This window comes from Bos javanicus, chromosome 18 (genome assembly GCF_032452875.1).
Source record: "Bos javanicus breed banteng chromosome 18, ARS-OSU_banteng_1.0, whole genome shotgun sequence".
NCBI lineage: Eukaryota > Metazoa > Chordata > Mammalia > Artiodactyla > Bovidae > Bos > Bos javanicus.
This window is the reverse complement of record NC_083885.1, coordinates 63749408-63768663: the sequence shown is the minus strand read 5'-3', so window position 1 is coordinate 63768663 and position 19256 is coordinate 63749408. Positions and strand designations below refer to the sequence as shown.

General features: G+C 57.2%; 2 protein-coding genes across 5 annotated transcripts; one reads left to right on the top strand and one right to left on the bottom strand.

The window, feature by feature from the left end:
- Window positions 1–148: 148 nt before the first annotated feature.
- Window positions 149–14099, bottom strand: MBOAT7 (membrane bound O-acyltransferase domain containing 7). 3 transcript variants are annotated; one of them, XM_061389436.1, is made up of 9 exons: window positions 14008–14091; window positions 13429–13482; window positions 13226–13304; window positions 12996–13125; window positions 12335–12461; window positions 10097–10256; window positions 7804–8164; window positions 5609–5785; window positions 149–1166 (listed from the first exon to the last, which is right to left on the bottom strand). In XM_061389436.1, the coding sequence occupies exons 3-9, from the start codon at window positions 13299–13301 to the stop codon at window positions 779–781; spliced, it is 1419 nt and encodes a 472-aa protein (XP_061245420.1). In that variant the 5' UTR covers window positions 13302–13304; window positions 13429–13482; window positions 14008–14091; the 3' UTR covers window positions 149–778. The 3 variants fall into 3 exon arrangements, with proteins under 3 accessions (XP_061245420.1, XP_061245419.1, XP_061245421.1); XM_061389435.1 differs by lacking the exon at window positions 13429–13482 and having other exon boundaries at window positions 14008–14099; XM_061389437.1 differs by lacking the exons at window positions 149–1166; window positions 13429–13482 and having other exon boundaries at window positions 5299–5785; window positions 14008–14099.
- A 580-nt stretch (window positions 14100–14679) lies between these two features.
- Window positions 14680–18712, top strand: TSEN34 (tRNA splicing endonuclease subunit 34). Of its 2 annotated transcripts, none has more exons than XM_061389439.1 (5): window positions 14680–14760; window positions 15854–16100; window positions 16337–16586; window positions 16737–16991; window positions 18226–18712. In XM_061389439.1, exons 2-5 carry the CDS (start codon window positions 15858–15860, stop codon window positions 18411–18413), a joined length of 936 nt encoding a protein of 311 aa, XP_061245423.1. In that variant the 5' UTR covers window positions 14680–14760; window positions 15854–15857; the 3' UTR covers window positions 18414–18712. The 2 variants fall into 2 exon arrangements, with proteins under 2 accessions (XP_061245423.1, XP_061245422.1); XM_061389438.1 differs by lacking the exon at window positions 14680–14760 and adding an exon at window positions 14818–14970.
- The last annotated feature ends 544 nt before the right edge of the window (window positions 18713–19256 follow it).

Here is a 19256-nt window from a genome sequence, read left to right as displayed (position 1 = left end):
CTCCTTCCCGTCAACTTCAGGGCCGCTGCTCCGGGAGCCTCCTAGGAGGCGAGGTCCACAGAGGCCCGGGCGGTGACACCTCGCGGCGGGATGCTGTAGGTATGCGGTCCCCCCACCCTTGCTGACCGTCCACAGACATCCCACAGAGTCTCCGTGTGACACTTTATTGGGAGAGATTTACACATTCTGAGCCTGTCTCAGGCCCGAGGATGACAGGAGGCTACAGGAGCGCGGGGACCCTTGGCTGGCTCAGATGGAACCCACGAAGGCCAGGACGTCTGCGCCGCGGCTTCTCCCTTCCAAGAGGGTCACCCTCCGAGCGGGTCTAACGAGAGGACGTGGAGCGAAAGCGGCCAGAAAGCGCCCACTTCCCCCCACCCAACTCCCGGACCCGCCCTGAGGCTCCGACCCCCACACGGTGCAGCCAAAGCAAGGCCAGCTGCCCAAGAAGCCCCGTGGCCCACCCGCCCCGGTGCGGCGGGAGACACAGCTCTCTGAACAGCAGGCCCAGGCAGGGACAATGAAGATTCTCTCTGGGCATTTATCTTGATTTTTACGGGAGGGAAAACTGATCATCAGGACGCGGGTGGTGGTAGCCAGGGAAGCAGGTGCGCCCACGCCTTGGTCTGTCAGGCAGGGCACAGAGCCCGGGAATCCTCTCCAGGCCCGGGGCCAAATTCCGGCCTCTTCTTGGGAAGGGCGGTGGCAGCCTGGTTCATGGGATTCCCAGGCCAAAGCCAGGGGGCCGATCGACCGGCAGAGGGTGTGTGGCAAGGGCTCACTCCTCCCGGAGCTTTCCCGAGGCCGGGCTGGGGGCCGGGGCCCCAGACTTCCGCCGCCCGGGGCCACCCCGGCCCAGGGCCAGCCCCAGCCCCAGGGCCGCCAGGGCCAGGACGTGGACGCAGAAGTACACCGAGGCCCAGTAGCGGAGGGTGTCGCGCAGCGAGAGCAGCACGAAGCCCATGGACATGTAGTCATAGGCCCGCATCTTCAGAAACCAGTGCACCCAGTCCCAGGCCTTCTGGCCCCCGGGACCCAGCCGCCACCGAAGGGCCGACTCCAGCTGGCGCTCGGCTGCCAGGCACAGCGGGATGGTGAGGAAGCTCAGGTAGTAACCAGGGTGCAGGCCGTGCCAGTAGGCGCTCAGCAGCATGGTCCATGCACTCCTGCGGGGGGCCGGGAATCACGGTTTGGGATGCAGACCCTGGCCGCCCCCCTCAGACCCAGGGGTCCAGGCCCCACACCTCCTCCCCCCCTCAGACCCGGGGGTCCAGGCCCCCAGCCCCTCCTCCCTCAGACCTGGGGGTCCAGGCCCCACACCTCCTCCCCTCTCAGACCCGGGGATCCAGGCCCCCAGCCCCTCCTCCCTCAGACCCCGGGGTCTGGACCCCCATCCCCTTCTCCCTCAGACCCAGGAGTCTCTACTGTGTTCTCAGCAACCCCCTCCCAACACTCTCCCCTCAGGACCTAGGAATCAAATCCCTGCCACTTCCTTTCTAAGGATTTGAGGATCTAGGACTATAATTCCTGATCCACGAAGACTGAGACATCTCCAGCCATGGTCCCTTTCTTATTGATTCCAAAAACGCTAGGCCTTGAAGACCCACAGATTCAGGCTCCGACCCCCACTTCCACCATATGCCCACAAATCACAACAGGCTCTGCCAAGCACTGTGTCTGAGTTCCTGCCCATGGGCACCAAGGTCTGCCTTTGGCACGTCAGGGTGCTTAAAGTACAAATATGACTCTGATGCTGGGAAAGATTGAAGGCAGGAGGAGAAGGGGGCAGCAGAGGACGAGATGGTTGGATGCCATCACCGACTCGACGGACATGGGTTTGAGCAAACTCCAAGAGACAGTGAAGGACAGAGAAGCCTGGCGTGCCGCAGTCCGTGGGATGACAAAGAATCGGATGCGACTTAGCGACTCAACAACACAAAAATCCCAACGATGAGAATGACACTGACCGCTGTGTGGGGGTAGGTTGGGGAGGGCGCAATGTCCATAAAAAGGCTAAATCTCCCTGTTGTTGACAGGGGAGATGTTTTCCTCCTTCTCTTTCCTTAGGCCATTTCCTTGGAAAAAAAAAACCAAAAATCTACTGTCTGAGCATCTTTCCTTTGTCCTTTGGATGCAGATATCAATCTCTGAAAAGGTGAAAGAGGCCTCTAGAAATTGTTGCTGTCCAGGAATGTTTTCCTTGAGGGCCTGGGAGCCATCTCCTGGAAGCAGAGATGTGGTGGGAGATAGAGCCTGTCTCCCTGCAGCTCTGGGGCTTTATCCCACCGGTGACAGAGATAGGAGGTTTGTTGATAAGGACCCTTAACTAGCACAGCTGGCAGACCGATTGCCAGGTGAGCTTCAGATGGACCCGAAAGCAGGCACGTGCTGTGTGTCTCTTGAGAACATGCTATGTGAAGGGCTGTACGCGGCAGTGGATAGTCAAAAAAGAGAGGTTTCTAGACAACTAGCAAGGACCACGGGTTTCCCTGTAGCTCAGACGCTAAAGAATCTGCCTGCAATGTGAGAGACCTGGGTTCGATCCCTGGGTTGGGAAGATGCCCCGAAGGGAATGGCTACCCACTTCAGTATTCTTGGGGCTTCCCTGGTAGCTCAGTCGGTAAAGAAATGCAAGAGACCTGGGTTCAATTCCTGAGTAGGGAAGATCCCCCTGGAGAAGGGAATTGGCAACCGACTCCGGTATTCTTGCCTAGAGAATTCCATGTCCAGACCACGGGTTTGCAAAGAGTCAGACACGACTGAGCGACGAACACTTTCCCTTTCAATAAGGACCTATGTATAGCACAGGGAACTCTACTCAGTGCTTTGTAATGACCTGTGTGGGAAAAGAAACTGAAAAAGAATAGATACGTGTATACATATATAACTGATTCACTCTGCTGTACACCTGAAACGAACACAACTCTACTCCAACTTAAAAAATAAAAATAAAATGGATGAACTTTTTTTTTTATAAAAAGGGTGAGATTTCTTTCCATCTTGGAAATTCTCAGCAGGAGGTTACTTGTGCTGTGCCTTGAAATCTGGTTTAATGCTCACTCAGGACCCAAACTGTTTCCTTTCTCTTACCTCTGGTGGAGAGAGGATGCTCTGGGCTGCCAGAACCGACAGGAACTTACAGGAGGATGCACATGAGTGTGAGCCCAGCATCTCCAACTGCGTGTGCACAGCCCAGCTCTTGGCCCCTTCCTCAGCTACTCTCTCCCTGTTTGGGGCCCCCACCCTCCCCCATGCAGTGAACACTCTCCAGAGAATCTTCTAGCCTCTCTTGAACCCACTCCAATCCGGCTTTCACTTCACCTTGCAAGGATGCGGGGGAATTCCTCCCACCATGCCCCTCCTCCCCCCACCCCCAGGGTCACACTTGGCTTTGTCCCCGGAGCTCCCGGCAGGGGCAGACACAGTCTCCCTCCTGCCCCTCCTCCTCGACACCCTTGCTTGTCTGAAGGTTATAACCAACGCTGTGCTGATCGTCCTCCTCTCTCACTGGCTGTGTCTGCAATGGCCCCTCCTCCCGGCCCCCAGTCTACACCTCGGTTCCAGTTCCTCAATGTTGGCGCTACAGACATCTGGGGCTGGGTCATTCTTCAGGATGGGTGGGGGTGGGCTGTCCTGTGCCTGCGTTTAGGCCTCTGCCTACTAGACTCCATTATGATACAGCGTCTCCAGACTTGCCAGATAACCCCTGGGGGCGCAGCACAACTGCCCACCCCCCACACCCCCAGTGAGAGAGTCCTGGGCCTTCCCTGGTGATTCTGATGGTAAAGAATTCACCTGCTGTGCAGGAGACCCGGGTTCAATTCCTGGGTTGGGAAGGTGCCCTGGAGAAGGGAATGGCAACCCACTCCAGTAGTCTTGCCTGGAGAATCCCATGGACAGAGGAGCCTGCCGGGCTTCAGTCCATGGGGTCGCAAAGAGTCAGACAGCACTGAGTGACTCAGACATTGAAAATCCCTGGTCTAAATGTATGTCCACTCTGTGCTTTGACCTGAGACTCAGCCCCAGAGCTTTAAGCACCATCCACAGCTGCCGATGCTCATGGGTCCACTTCTTACACCAACCTTTCACTAATAAGCCAGAATCGCATAACTCAGTGCCTATCCAATAACCCTGGCTAGAAATTTGTCACCTCAAAGTCAGTGAGACTAAACCCAAGCCTGGCTTCCTCAGCCTGCCCGCTTCTGAAACTTCCTCCTGTGCAGACTTCCTCTCCTTCATCACCCATGCCCACCACCTGGGCACCCCGCTGCGTTTCCTCTCACGCCCCCCATGCAGGTGGGGGCCGAGCCCTGACCTCACCTCTCCAGTACATCTACTTTTGACCACCAGTCCCTACTCTAGGACAGCATCAGTGCCCACCGGGCCAGTGCCTGCCTCATCTGCTGCTCCCCTCCCCACCTTTATTCCATGCCCATACAAGGTCAGAGCACATCTTTAAATCGAAACTAGACAGCACATCCAGGTAGGTCTAGCTCCAGAAGTGCCATGATTAACCGCTTCATTATGAGGACATGTTACGGTGTATCCTGACCTCACCTGGCGGCGAAGGGAAGAGGGAGGGATACTTGGCAGGTGGCCTGACCTCTCTGAGCCTAGATCTCTTCAAGATTTCCTACTTCCTAAATTTGTCAAGATCTAAATGTGTCAGTTTATCTTATCTTTACAGAAAGTCTCCACTCAGGAATTACCAGGTGAGTGAAGGATAATGAAAGCTGCTCAGGGCTCACATTAAGTGCATTTAACACTATCTCACTTATTCCTCAGGGCAACCTATGACACAGGTTAACGGCATTACCCCCATTGAAGAGTTGGGGACACTGGGTCGTGGGGAGGGACAAACTGGGAGTTTCGGGCTAACATATACACACTATATAAAATAGATGACCAACCAGGACTTAATGTATTGGTTACTGTATAAGGAATTCTACTCAGTACTCTGTAATAACTTATAAGGTAAAATAATCTGAAAAAAAAAAAAAAAATGGATAGGGAACTCCCTGGCAGTCCAGTGGTTAGGATTCTGCCCTTTCACTGCTGGGGTGGGTTCAGATCCTGGTTGGGGAACTAAGATCCTGCAGGTTGCAAAGCACAGTGGGAAAAAGCAAGAAATAAAAAATTTAAAAATATATATATATAACTAAATCACTTTGCTGTACATCTGAAACGAACACAACATTGTAAATCAACTATACTTCAATTAAAAAAAACTAGAAAAAGAAAAGCATGTAGGGGAATTTTTTGAGAGGAAAAAAAAAAAAAGAGTTGAGGGAACAGAGCTCAACCAACTGCTTAACGTTTCTTAGGTATTGGCAGGGTCACGATTCCAGAAGGTCTAGTCATCGAATCCATAGGACTTAGTACACTGCGCCTGTGCCACGCGGCCGGCTTTACAGAAGTAGAAACGGAGGCCCGGAGAAAGAGGAACGAGCTTGCCCCGGTAACGCAATCCGAGCCGCAGCCAGAGGCTCAAGAAACTACAGCTCCCATGACCCTCAGGGGCGGAGGCCCGCTTGGGGGAGCCGCAGAGCGCCTCCGGGGCAGCTGGGAGATGTAGTTGCATGCCGTCCTCCGCGACAGGTGGGCTCACCTGAGCACGTAGGAGCGGGCGGGAGCGCTCTTGTAGATGTACTGCGCCAGCCACCACTGCACCGTCATGTTCCAGTACCGCATGCCCTCCCGCACTGTCACGCAGAAGTCTGTGTTGTAGCAGTCGATGTTGCGGATGGTCTCATAGTCGTACTCCAGGGAAGCCGCCATCTCCGGACTGGGGGGATGGAGGACGAGGGTGGGGGACAGACATGCATCTCAGCCAGGCCCCCTCCCGACGCTGGCTCCTGTCCCAGCCCCGGACGCTAAGGAGGGGAGTCTGGCCAGGCAACAGCTCCCTGGCTGTCGCATTTGCTAGGGCAACAAGGGATGGGAGCCCAGAGGGTGCATTTGGGGGGGGGGGGGGGGGGGGGGGGAAGGGGACGTGCACAGTTCCACAGCAATAGGATTCTCTTTCTCTTGGGAAGGGAGCCTGCAACAGCCAGGAAAAGTCTGCAAGGGTTACAGTTACTAAGCTGAGTCCTTAGCAACCTGACCTGCCAATGGTCTCAGATGCTGGGGTAAGGCAGTTCCTTAGCAACCAAGCTCAGCATATCCAGAGAAGCCTCCAAGAAGTCCTTTCTAAATTCCTCAAACCCTTCCCTGACTGGGGAAACAGCAGCCCTAACAACGAGGTGGTCCGTGGTTGCTAGGGAGATGTTCTAGGCCTGCCTGCCACCTAGATGGTCTCTGTTGCTAGGGAAAGGGCATTTCTTAGCGACAAGCCTAGGATGTTTAAAAAAAGGGTCCTGAAAAGGCGTTTGCTGGCTATCAGTCCGTATGACTGTTCTAAAAGGATCAGCTCCAGCAATACAGAGGTTCCTGGGTCACCGGTGCCCAACGGTCCCAGCAGAAGGGGATTATCACTGACCTGCCTGAACCACTGGCTGCTTCTGATAACAGAAGCACGGCTTGCATTAAGAGCAGGGCCCAGAAGGTTTAGAAAAGCTTTCAGCTTCTGCTTGACGTCTTCTGGGGGATACCCTCTAGCAACTGGAGGCCTGCCTTTGGTTACTCTGGCAGAAGGAAGAAATGTTGCATGGGGGGGCGCCACTTCCCCCACAACGGGATGGCTGCTGTGACTACGAGGGGATGGCCCAACCCTAGTAAGGAGTCGTTCAAAATTTACACCAGCCCCAGCCTGAAGGCTAGAGGACGGCTGCAGGGAACTGAGGGAGGGCCCACTCCTGATTGCCAGGGTGCCACTTCCCCAGCAACACAGGAGTAACATATCCTTAGCAACAAGGGAGTCCCTAGTTACTAGGCCTGTGATCTGCCTCGTGATGAAGGAACTAGGGGAGTAGCTTCGCCAGGTACAAGCTTAATCCATAGTTACTGGGGCTTCTGGCAGTTACTAAGAATGGTGTCCCCCCGGCGACAGCATGGTGGAGAATGCCATTTCTGGGACTTCCCAGGCGGGTAAGGATCTGCCTGCCAATGCAGGGGGCTGACTAGGGTTTCATTGCTGGTCTGGGAAGACCCCAGATGCCCTGGAGCAGCTGAGGCTGTGGGCAACAGCTCCTGAGCCTGCACTCCCCAACGAGAGAAGCCACCAGAAGGAGAAGCTTGCCCCGCCCCCCCCCCAGACGAAGAGTAGCCCCCGCTCACCCCAACCAGAGAAAGCCTGTGCTCAGCAGCCAAAAATAAATAAAGAGAATGCTATTTAAAACAGAGGCCGTTATGTAGTGACATCTCACGGGGAGGGTCTGCTTGCTCCCAGCAAAGAAGGGGGCAGTTTAGGGGATGCCGTTTCCATAGCAACAAAGGCAGGAAGGTGTAGTTCTGTTGCTAGGGAATGGTTTCCCTAGCGACAAGGGGCTGCTCCTCAGTGCCCAGGGAGAGCATCCTGAGCAACCAGCAACAACCGGGTTACTGGGGTGACACTTTCATGGCAACAGAGGGGCAGCATGGGGGTTGCTAGAATACACCTTCCTTTTCCTAGCAACAGAGAGCAATTCATACCCCAGGGGGTGACAAGCACACAACAGGGGGCGATCCATAGGTTTTAGGAGTTTTCCTAGGACAGGGGAGGGCGGGCTGTGGTGGTCAAGAGTGACACTCTGCTGACAACAGGTGGGAGACCAGCCCCCCCCCCCTCCCCGCGCTGCTCCCCACTCTCCTCCCTGCTAGGGGCAGGGCCAGCCCGCGGTGATGGGGCTGGCCGGGTCTTGGGACACCTCCCTCCCGCCGCCTGACCTGCTGGGGGGTGGGCATTGGAGGGTGGGGCCGCCCCCGGCCCGGGCTTTGGCGGCCACGGGGTAGGCCCCGAAGCCAGCGGCAATGCAGCCGCACTCGGCGGCAATCCAGGCCACGTAGAAGCGCATGCGGAAGGCGAAGAAGACGGGGATCATGTAGAAGAGGCGGGCGGGCAGCGGGCGGGCGTAGAAGGCGTCCTCGCGCACGGCCTCCAGCGGGAAGAGGTGTGATGAGAGCAGGAAGAGCAGGCCGAAGAGCGGGGCCGGCCAGGCACGGCGCAACAGGGGCCGCAGGCTGGGCACGGCCCCCGGGAAGGGCTGCTCCAGCCAGTCCAGGTACGTGCGGTAGCGGAAGAACGGGCCTGTGGCGGGAGGGCGGGCCGCGGTCAGACGCTAGTGCGCGTGGGGTCCGCGGGCAGAGCACCGGTCTCAGGGCCGGGGAGATGGGCCAGGAACCGGGGAACCAGGGGGACCAGGGAGAGAGGAGAACGGAGAGCAAGGGAAAGTGGACAAAGGGGGAGACAGGGGACTTGGCAGGAAAGAGGAACAGACACTTAGGGAGCAGACAGAGGATTCTGAGAACCAGGGGGTCCTGGCACACTTCATGGAGACAGACAGACCACATTTGGAGGGAGGCGGGCAGGGGGGGCCCCCCCGGGGTCAGGAACAGGGAGCGCAGCAGCGCATCCCTTGAGGAAGACAGGGGCCTGAGAAGACATCAGAGGGTTGCAGGGGCAAGGCCCTGGGCGGGATCTGACCAGGGCTTTGGGTTTGGCTTTATATATATATATATATATTTTTTTTTTTTGGATTACATGTGGTTTATCCACTCAATGGAATACTACACAGCCATGAACACAAACCAGGTACACGTCCATGCAGCAAAAGTCTTGCATACCATTGAGCAAATAAGCCAGTACAAAAGAAAACGTACTGTATTTGATTCTATTCACATAACGTCCCAAAACAGACAACACTAACCTATGCTCTTAGAAGTCCAGAGAATGATTACCCTTGGGAGACAGCAACTAGAAGGGAGCAGGAGAGACTAGTGGTGTGTTGGGAAGATTATTTGATGGGGTGCTGACTGTATGCACGTTTCCCATTTGTGTAAAACCACCAACTTGTTTGTATATGTTGTGCATGCATGCATGCGCACTCAGTCACATCTGACTCTCTGTGAACCCATGGACTGTATCCCGCCAGGCTCCTCTGTCCGTGGGATTTCTCAGGCAAGAATACTGGAGTGGGTAGCCATTTCAATCTCCAAGGACTCTGGGTTTTTTTCCTCAGTGCTAGGGTAACCATTGTAGGCTCCCCCACCAGGGAAGGGCTAGATTATTATTTTGCTTTTTCAGGAGACCCCTCAGCCACTGAGCAGGGAGGGGCTGCAGAGGGACAGTGACGGAAAAGAGGGGACTGCTGCACTTTATATAAAATGATGGCTTGGCATAGGGAAGGAAGTCTCACACGTCACAGAGGACCACACGCTATATGTTTCCATCAGGGTAGGCAAACACATAGAGAAAGTCAGTGCTTTCACGGAATGGAGGCAGCTGGAGGTTTGGGAGACGATGGTAAAGGATGCAGGGGTTCTTTTTGAGGTGATGAAATTGCATGGGAGTCATGCCACACAACTCTGTAGAGAGACTCAAACCCAGCAAACTGGATGTGGTTGTGAGAGGGTGAATATGGTAATTACAGCTCAATACAGTTGTTAAGGACTTCCCTGGTGGCTCAGACCGTAAAGCATCAATCTACAATGCGGGAGACCTGGGTTCGATCCCTGGGTCGGGAAGATCCCCTGGAGAAGGAAATGGCAATCCACTCCAGTACTATTGCCTGGAAAATCCCATGGACAGAGGAGCCTGGTAGGCTACAGTCCATGGGTTCACAAAGAGTCGGACATGACTGAGCGACTTCCCTAATACAGTTGTTACAGAAGTCAAAACCTTCTATGAGGTCAACGGTAATGAAAAATACGTTCTGAAACTAAAAGTCGGATCATACGCTGTGAATCCTCGTGGCCTGGGCGGCAGACACATTAGGGTGACCTCGATCTTTCTCCTTAATCTCCCGTGCGCTCCCAGTAAGTTACAAAGAATCACTGAGGCAGAGAACAGTCTGTGTCTGCTCTGGAGGGGCCCTGGGGCCAGCGGGGGAGGGAGACATGGACTGGGGCTCCGAGGCTCACCCTCACAGCAGCAGAGGCTGGAATGGGGGTGGGGGGGGGCAGGAACACAGAACAGACAGCAGAGTCCAGGCAGAGGCAGGCCTGGGGTGGGCACACTCACCTGTCATGATTCCCACGTAGCAGTAGCTGTAGCTGAGGGTCTCCATCAGAGAGGGCACGTCCGGCAGCAACCCCAAGGGGGGCCCCTTGCTGAAGCCCGAGGCCATTTCCTTCCTCTGGGCCACGTGCAGGTCCTGAACTTCACTGGCCAGACTCACCAGCTGGGAGGAAGGGGCAAGCGGGAGGACAGCTCAGACCCTGGCCTCCTCACACCCACCTCCCGTTCATGACCGCCCTGGGAGGCCAAGGGCCGGGGGATCCTGTGGGGCTGGGTGCCGAGGCGCTGCTCCTTGTGCAGCTCTGAGCATCTAACCACGAGTAAGGGCTCCCCCCTGGGGCCCTCTGTCTTTTTTTCTCTAAGTTCCATCTTTCCGTGTTCCCCCGCAGTTCACGGCTTTAGGTCCCACCCATGCTGTACCCTGGTGGGACTTCTTCAAGCCCCAAGCTTGTCCTTCAAGCTGCCTCTAGGGAATTCCCTGGTGGTCCGGAGGTTAGGGCTTGGTGCTTTCACTACCGGGGCCTGGGTTTGATGATGCTTGGTTGGCAAACTAAGATCCCACAGGCCACGTGGCATGGCCAAAATAAATTTAAAAAAAAAGAAAAAGCAGCTTCCTCTTCTCATTAATACATGGATGGATGACTTCCAGGCACCTCGAATTTAACACATCCCAAGTGGAAAACGGTTTTAGCTATTTCCCGAAGTGGGCGTTCATCTGGTCTCTTCCCCCCCCCCCGCCCTGCCCCGTCATATGCCAGTCCATGGGATTCTCCAGGCCAGAATACTGGAGTGGGTAGCCTTTCCCTTCCCCAGGGGATCTTCGCAACCCAGGGATCAAACCCAGGTCTCCCACATTGCAGGCGGATTCTTTACCAGCTGAGCCACCAAGGAAGCCCCATCAAATGCCATCAGCATCCGATGAGCTGCTTAGACTGGAAACCTTCCTCGGTCCCCAGGTCGAGTCCCTGAAGTCTCTGGGCCTGTCCCTTTCACTTTGCGTCCACACTGGGCTGAGTATGTTTACCCTGGCCCCCCAGCCTGCTCTCTACCCTTCTGCACACAGACCCCAGGCTGGCCCGACACCCACAGGTCTGTGACTCCAGCTTCAGCCGGGGTTCAGTTGGCAGATGGCTGAGGCAGGCAGGAGTGAACCTTGGGTTTGTATTCCCGTGTTTTTATTCCCTTTATTGATAAGACCGCCTGGGGCCTGGCTGTGACCCTTGACCAACCTTCTCGAATCTACCCAAGTCCTTTTCCTTCTGGGCTCCCCTCCTCTTATCCCCTTGGGCCCAGGACCCTACCTCATCCCGCCCTGGTCGAGGTAAACATCAACAAAAACGCGCCCCAGGTTCTCCTACGTGCCAGGCCTCCTGGTGGGGCCCTGATTTGCTGCCCCAGGCCTGCCTCAAGCCTTCAGTTTGTCAACTGGACTTCGATAAAGGAGTCCCACGCCAGCTCACCTTACCCTTCCTACTGCAGTTCTCTCAGCATCTGGAGGAAGTATTTTTAAACCTGTAAACCTGGTCACAGGTTTTCAGAAAAACCTCTTGTAGTGGCTCTTGGGCTCCCACAGGAAGAAGTCAGAACTCTGCACTGGGGCCAGCCAGGCCCCGCACGGCTTGGCCCGCACTGCGGTCTCCCCTTGAGGGACAGTCTATGTGGCTAGCACACAGCTGGCAGCACGCGGCCGGCCCCCTTCCAAGCCCGCTGCTCCCTGCGTCCCAAGAGGCTCTGGTTTCCTCCAACTCCTAACCCACTCCTGCCCACCCTTCAGCTCCTGCCCGGGAACAAGGGATGCCAGGCGAGCCCTGCCCGCCACTGCCGCCTGATCCTTCCGTCCCCTGAGAGGTAGCACACAGGAGCAATGTGCGACCTTTTCTTCTGTGGCAGGGCCTGTTTTCTCCCATCTTCCCAGGCCGTGGGAAGCCAGACAGGGTGTCCTGCTTTTGTGCCCTCAGCTCAGTGCTCTCTGCCCAAAGCTGGGTTTTGTTTTGTTTTTTCTCTTTTGCAACGTGGCTTGCTACAAAGATGCACTTTAGCCCAGCCATCCACTGACACCCACAGTTATATAGCTTTGGGAACTTTTTTACCCCAGGGAAGAGCTGAGAGGTTAAGTCCTGCCCTCGGCAGAGTGAGTGGGAGAGACCGACCCGCCTCCTCTGCCTCCCCAGGGAGGAGAAGGTAAAGCTGGGCTGGTTCCCGGGCACCCAGGGAGGGCTGGGGGTGCGGGGGGAGCCTGACCTTCAGTGTCAGCAGCAGTTGGACGGCGTTGGTGAAGGGCGTGGGAGTGGGCAGGCCCAGCAGGCTGAGCGCGCGGAAGAAAAGCAGGTAGGAGAAGGTCCAGGCGAGGGCCAGGGCGTGGCAGGAGCTGAGACAAGACAGGAGGCCTGTGGCGCTGGGTGCGGGAGGTCTTGCCTCTGTCTCCCCTGGATTCCAGCTGCAGATCCCACCCCCCACCGCCCACCTTCAGAGATAGGGGAGGGGGGTGTACAGAATGAACATGACCGAAAGAGCTGCACAAAAACGCACAGCAACAGAGAACAAGGAGGAGATGAAGAGAGAGGCTGCAGGGGGAAGACCCTTCATGCCTCCACTTGTTTCTGGGAGGGAGGGAGAGAGGCGAGGGAGAGAGAGAGAGAACACCAGGGCCAGCAGACCAGTAATGCCCTCCTCTCTCCTGAATCCATCACATGGACGTCAAGGGCCAGGACAAACACACAGGGACCAGACCCAGAAAAAGGCAGGAGAGGAGGAGAAACAGACCAGACACGACACAGAGAATCTCGAGGCGCACAAGAGACATCCAGAGACTGAGGCGGAAACAGAGAAAGACCCCAAGAGGAAAGAGGTTGCATCCTCCACCGGCTCCGTGCTCCCCCTCCTCCTCCCACCAAATCCTCACCAGGGCTGGGCCTGAATGAGCGCCCAGGTCCCAAGGATGGTGACCAGAGAATGCAAAGTGTGGGGGCCACAGGTGAACAACGTGAGCCCCAGGCCCACGGCTGCCGCCCCCCATCTCTTCAGCCCAGGTCCTGCGGGGAGAAGGCACAGCATCAGCGTAGAACTTTTCAGGGGGTCCCCCGTTAGGCCCCCCCCCCCCTTATTTTCCGCTGAGGAGGGAACCTGACTCACCAGCTTTCTTAAAGAGGAAGCCGATGGGGATGGAGATAAGAAGAACCACTAGATAAGTCCATTCTTCGGGCGACATGTTCTAGGGGAAGGGCAGACGTTCACAGTGAGAACCCAGGAGTCCGGCCGCCAGACCCTCCTCCTTAGAGGATTTAGGAATCTGCCCCCGTCCGAATCCCCAGTTGTCAAAGATCAAGGAGTCCTACCGTCAGCTCCTCTCCTCTGAGAACACAGGAATCCCGACCTCCAAGCCCTTCCTCCTTTGAGGATACAGGAAGTCACCCCCAGGACCTCTCTTGAGAATCCAGGCCCCCAGATCTCTTCTCCTTTGAGAACCCAGGAATCCAAACCTGCCGACCCCTCCTCCGTAGACGATCAAAGCAACACCCAGCCCCTCTCTTATCCCCGAGCCCCTCCACCCCACCCGCCGCCTCCGAAAACACTGCTCTCCAAACCCCTGCCGTTCTTCGAGGGGGCCTCAGAGGAGTCCAGGTCTCCAGCCTCCACCTCTCTCCGAGCTCGGGTTCCTTCTCCTGTCTGAAGCCGGAGAGCCGGCCCACTCCCCAGTCCCAGCCCGAGTCCCGGGGCGCGCACCAAGCACGGCTCATATCCGCTTTGGGCAAAGCCACAGGCGGTTACGCCACCCGGGAGCTCGACCATGCCACCCCGGAGCTCGGCCGCGCTCCCGGTGCCGCCCCCGCACCCCATCAGTCCGCCGATCCGCAGAGACCCCACACTGTTCAGAGCCCTCCCGGTCTCCTGGGCGCCTCCACACCCCGGCCCACCTGGGCCCGCGGTTCTGCGCCGCCCGCAGGGCAGGAGGCGGCCGAGCAGTCCTGGCCCGCTGGCTACCGTGGGTCCGGCCACGCCTACCCCGCCCAGCACGCCCCCGCACCCCCCAGCCTCTTTAGGGGGGCCTGCAGAGCTGCTTGGTCCGGGGTCGTGCGCGCAGCGCCCAGCGGTGTCCGGGCTGGGCGGGCAAGGAGCGCGGACGCGGCGCAGAGAGCACAACCCGGCGGCGGGACCCGGGCTCGGATCTACCAGGCTGCGAGCACGCAAAGGGCGGGGCTTCGGCTCGGAAAGGGGTGGGCCCAAAAGCTTCGGGCTCCGAAGGCGCCGCGGGACCCGGGAAAGAGGCGGGGCCTGGAGCTAAGCTTTCAGAGGGAGGCGGGGCCTCCGCTCCAGGTTCTTTCGGCCGGAATCCGGGGGTGATTTGGAGGCGGGGCCACAAGCTTCGGATTTTTTCGGAGGTGGTCGAGTACGTTCGTTTGTGGGCGGGGCCAAGGGCTTCGGCCGGATGTGGGCGGGGCCACAGCCTCGGCTCCCTTCGGAGGTAGTCGGGTAGAAGCGACCTTGGGTTGCTCATAGGCGGAGTCTCAGGTTTAGGACAGAGGCGGAGCCACGGGCTTTGGCCAAATGAAAGAGGCGGGACCCAGAAGCACCCCCCCCAAGGGGGTGGGGCAAATAGCGTTCTACCTCAAGGGGCGGGGCCAGCGTGGCGAGCGGCCCGTTTCCTAGTCCCGGAACCGAGGAGGGAGGTGCGCTTCGAGGGGCGGGTTCGAGGGGTTTACACTTTAGGGGGAAGGCAGGGCTACGGCCCTGCGGGGCGGGCCCCACACTTCCCGCTCCGCTGAGGTGGCGGCGTGACGACACCGACGCAGGGGGTCGGCATGGGGGGTGGAGGAAGCCCCGCGTGGCGCGCTACGTAGGGGGTGGCTCCGCTGGGACTGCGAGCTGGTGTTTACGAGGTGAATAGCTGTTTCCGTCAGAGGACGGTGCCACATTCTGAAGGGAGCGCTCACGAGCGGGCTGAGCCCGCCCGAGCGGAGAACGGACCGGGCTTCCGGCTGTGGGGTTCGGTCTTAGGGCGGGAACTCCAACCGGGGCGGGGGGGTGGGGGGAAAGCCCGCGGCCAAAGCGGGCGGGGCCTCAGGCTGTGGGCTAGACGTGAGCCGAGGCCGTCCGAACGCCTGACGCCTAGGCTTCGGGAGGGGGCGGGGCCGCGATCGTCTGAGCCGAGGACTTCCGAAAGTACGAAGCGGCCCTGCTCGGGCGGGGGCGGGGCTTCGCATTCTGCGAGCCGGGCTCAAAGCGGGGACCTGAGGCCGGACCTCGAGGTCTCAGAAAGGAGAGGCGTCCCCGAGGAACCCGAAGGGGGCGTGGCCTCTGGGGGCTTTGGCCTCCGGAGGTCCCGACACCTGACGGGAACACCGGACGGCGACGCCGAAACGGACCTTTCGGAGGGGGCGTGGTCCGCCCTACGGCAAGCTTTGCTGCAAGGCGCGAGGGCCCGCGCGTCCAGTCTCGCCCCTGGCCAGAATGCTGACCGCAGGGTCCGAGACGCCCCGGCGGGGCCTCAGCGCTCCTCTCGGGGCGGGGCGTCGTCTGGGTCAGCCCTGGGGCCTGGCGGGATCGCCCGGGGGCGGAGCCCGGCGCCCAGGGGGCGGGGCTAGCGCTCCCGCTCAGCAGGTGGCGAACGCGTCTCGGAGCGAGGTTCCGCCCCACGAGCCTCAGGGGTGGGGCTTCGCCGAGACCCCCGGCCAGGCTGTGGGCGCCCTCCCAGCGTCGCGAATCCTGCGGCGAGAGGCGTGCTGCCGGGTGGGTGACTGCTGTGCACCTGGCCTCCCGCAGGAGGATGCTGGTGGTGGAGGTGGCGAACGGCCGTTCCCTGGTGTGGGGGGCCGAGGCCGTGCAGGCGCTGCGGGAGCGCCTGGGCGTGGGGGGCCGCACGGTGGGCGCCCTGCCCCGCGGGCCCCGCCAGAACTCGCGCCTGGGCCTCCCACTGCTGCTGATGCCTGAGGAGGCGCGACTGCTGGCCGAGATCGGTGCAGTGACCCTGGTCAGCGCCCCGCGCCCGGACCCCCGTCAACACAGCCTGGTAAGGGGCGGGGCAGACTTGGGGCGCCCTTCCAGGGGGACCTGCGGGAGGAGAGGCCGGGGACGACTGGTCCTGAAGTGGGAGGGATCTGAGAGTCCTGGATTCTGGAATTCTGTGAGAGTAGTAGGATCCCCAGGTTCATTTCCCAAGGTTTGGAGGGGCCAGAGTCAGGATTCCTAGCTTCCTAAGGCAGGGCATGCCTGAATCCTGGTATTACAGGAAAGTTTACTTCTCAGGCACTGGCATCCTTCAAGCGCCAGCAAGAGCAGGGCTTCCAGGAACAAAGCGCTCTGGCAGCTGAGGCCCGAGAGACCCGTCGTCAGGAGCTACTAGAGAAGATTACAGAGGGCCAGGCTGCGAAGAAGCTAAAGCTGGAACAGGAATCAGGGACCAGTGGGAGCCAGGAGGCCGGTGGGAAGCAAGCTGCCGAAGAGAATGAGGCCAGTGCTGGCCAGGCTGCTGGAGAGCATGAGGAAGCACATGAAGGTGGGGGTTGGAGTCCACGGACCAGGGGAAGGAGGGAAGAGATCCTTGAGGAATTTTTGGCTGGCACTCTAGGGCTGGACTTTGCTGGGGGCTGGGGAAAAAACCTTGCCCCTTGGATTCATCAAACTCTCTTGGATTCATCCCCACCAGGCTCCTCTCCCCAGCCAGGGCCTTCAAATGGAGTGGCCCCCTTACCGAAGTCTGCTCTGCTCATCCAGTTGGCCACTGCTCGGCCGCGGCCCATCAAGGCTAGGCCCCTGGACTGGCGTGTCCAGTCCAAAGACTGGCCCCACGCTGGCCGCCCTGCCCACGAGCTTCGCTACAGCATCTACAGAGACCTGTGGGAACGAGGCTTCTTCCTCAGTGCGGCCGGCAAGTTTGGGGGTGACTTCCTGGTCTATCCCGGTGAGTTTGTGTTGGGACCTCTGGTGACATTTTTCTTCACAATCCCACCCCGTTCTGCGATCCCCCCTTTTTTGGTCTCCTTTTCTCAGCCTCTAAGAAACAGGAAACACTTGGGAACCCAAACTCTTTTGGAGAGCAGTTTAGTAAATGAACAAAGAGAAGAAAAAAAGAACTCTCACAGAAAATATATAGAATAAAAAGCAAACCATATTTTGTAGTGTTATGTACATTATTATATTTAATAATACATACATATTGCAGATTCTTTACCAGTGAGCCACTTGGGAAGCCCTTCCATATCTTGGCTATTGTAAATAATGCTGCAATGTACATAGGGGTGCGTTTATCTTCTTGAATTAGGGTTTTCATTTTATTTTTTTCAGATAAATACCGAGGAGTAGAATTGTTGGAAGCCTTGCTTTTTTAGATTTATGTTACCTGCTAGTTTTCTGTATAGTTCCCTACTCAGGGTCCTACTTTACTTGGTCAGGTTCATCTAACCTGGGGGCAAAGTATAGCTCCCCTCCCCTCAGCCCGTCAAATGAGGCCCACTGACAGGTTTTCTTTTTAAATAAAGTTTTATTGGAACACAACTCTGTTTGTTTACATTTAATCAGTTGATGCTATGGTGCTAGATTGGCAGAGTTGAGTATTTGCAGCATGGCCCACAAAACTGAAAATATTTACTATCTGGCCCTTTTCAGAAAAATTTGATTAACTCCTTAATTCTATTTTATTACACCCTTCTGTTGTAAATCATTCTCTTTTAGTCTGAGTCACTTCTCATTGGATATTTATGATACGATATACATGATACCCTTTTGAGTTCCTCATGGCTTTGACTGACAGCGATATATTCAGTTACTTGTTGTTTTTGTGGCTCAGATGGTAAAGCGTCTATCTACAATGCGGGAGACCCGGGTTCGAGCCCTGGGTTGGGAAGATCCCCTGGAGAAGGAAATGGCAATCCACTCCAGTACTATTGCCTGGAAAATCCCATGGACAGAGGAGCCTGGTAGGCTACAGTCTATTGGGTCGCAAAGAGTCAGACACGACTGAGCAACTTCACTTTCACATAATGTGTCAACTTGCTCCACCCCCCAGGCCCAAGGGTGTCTTTTACAATATCGGTAGTGATGGCTGGATGCATTGCGATCCCTTCCGTGTTGGAGGTCCCAGTGTCTTCCAGCTTTCCACCAGTGGAAACTGCTACCTGCCTCTCTCCTTCACCCAGGTGACCCGCTCCGTTTCCACGCTCACTACATCGCCCAGTGCTGGGCTCCAGAGGATCCCATACCACTCCAGGACCTGGTTTCGGCTGGCCGCCTGGGCACCAGTGTCAGAAAGACGCTGCTGCTTTGCTCCCCGCAGCCCGATGGTAAGGTGGTCTACACGTCCCTGCAGTGGGCCAGCCTGCAGTGAGCTCCAGAGACCTGTGGGCGCGCGGCCGTGTCCGTGGCAAGACCCTTCCTAGATGGTTCCAAGCTCATCTCTGCATGGGAGGCCCCGCCCCACCTCCTGCCTCTCTTGGTGGTTAGTGTTCGATTCCAGATTTATAAACACTACATCCTCCTTATATCCCTTCCCGATCCAAAGCACTTAGTGGCTGTGTTGTTTTTATAGTTACCAGTTTCCAACCATGAGCTTCCTGAGTGTGAAAGCTGATTTATTTCTGTTTTCTACAGGGCTTAGGTCCCAAGAGGTCCCAATAAATTTGTTGAATCAGTGTGGAGTTTGTGATTTGAATCCTTAAGACAATCCTGGGAGGTGTGGGCATTTGCTGCAGGTGTTTGGGCAGATGAGGAAAAGCCTGGGGGAGGGGAAATGACTTGCTCAAGGTCCCACCTCTAGTAAGGAGCAGGTGTGTTAGTCGCTGAGTCGTGTCCAACTCTTTGTGACCCCATGGGCTTCCCTGGTGGATCAAATGGTAAAGAGTATGCCTCCAATGTGGGAGACCTGGGTTCGATCCCTGGGTTGGGAAGATCCCCTGGAGGAGGGCATGGCAACCCACTCCATTATTCCTGCCTGGAGAATCTCCATGGACAGAAGAACCTGATGGGCTATAGTCCATGGGGTCACACAAGAGTTGGACATGACTGAGCAACTAAACGCAGGCTCTCTGTCCATGGGATTCCCCAAGGCAAGAATAGTGGAGTGGGCAGCCGTTTTCTTCTGCAGGCGATTTTCTGGACTCAGGAATCGAATCCAGGTCTCCTCCATTGCAGGCAGATTCTTTACCGTCTGAGCTGGGGTTTAAAACCTGGT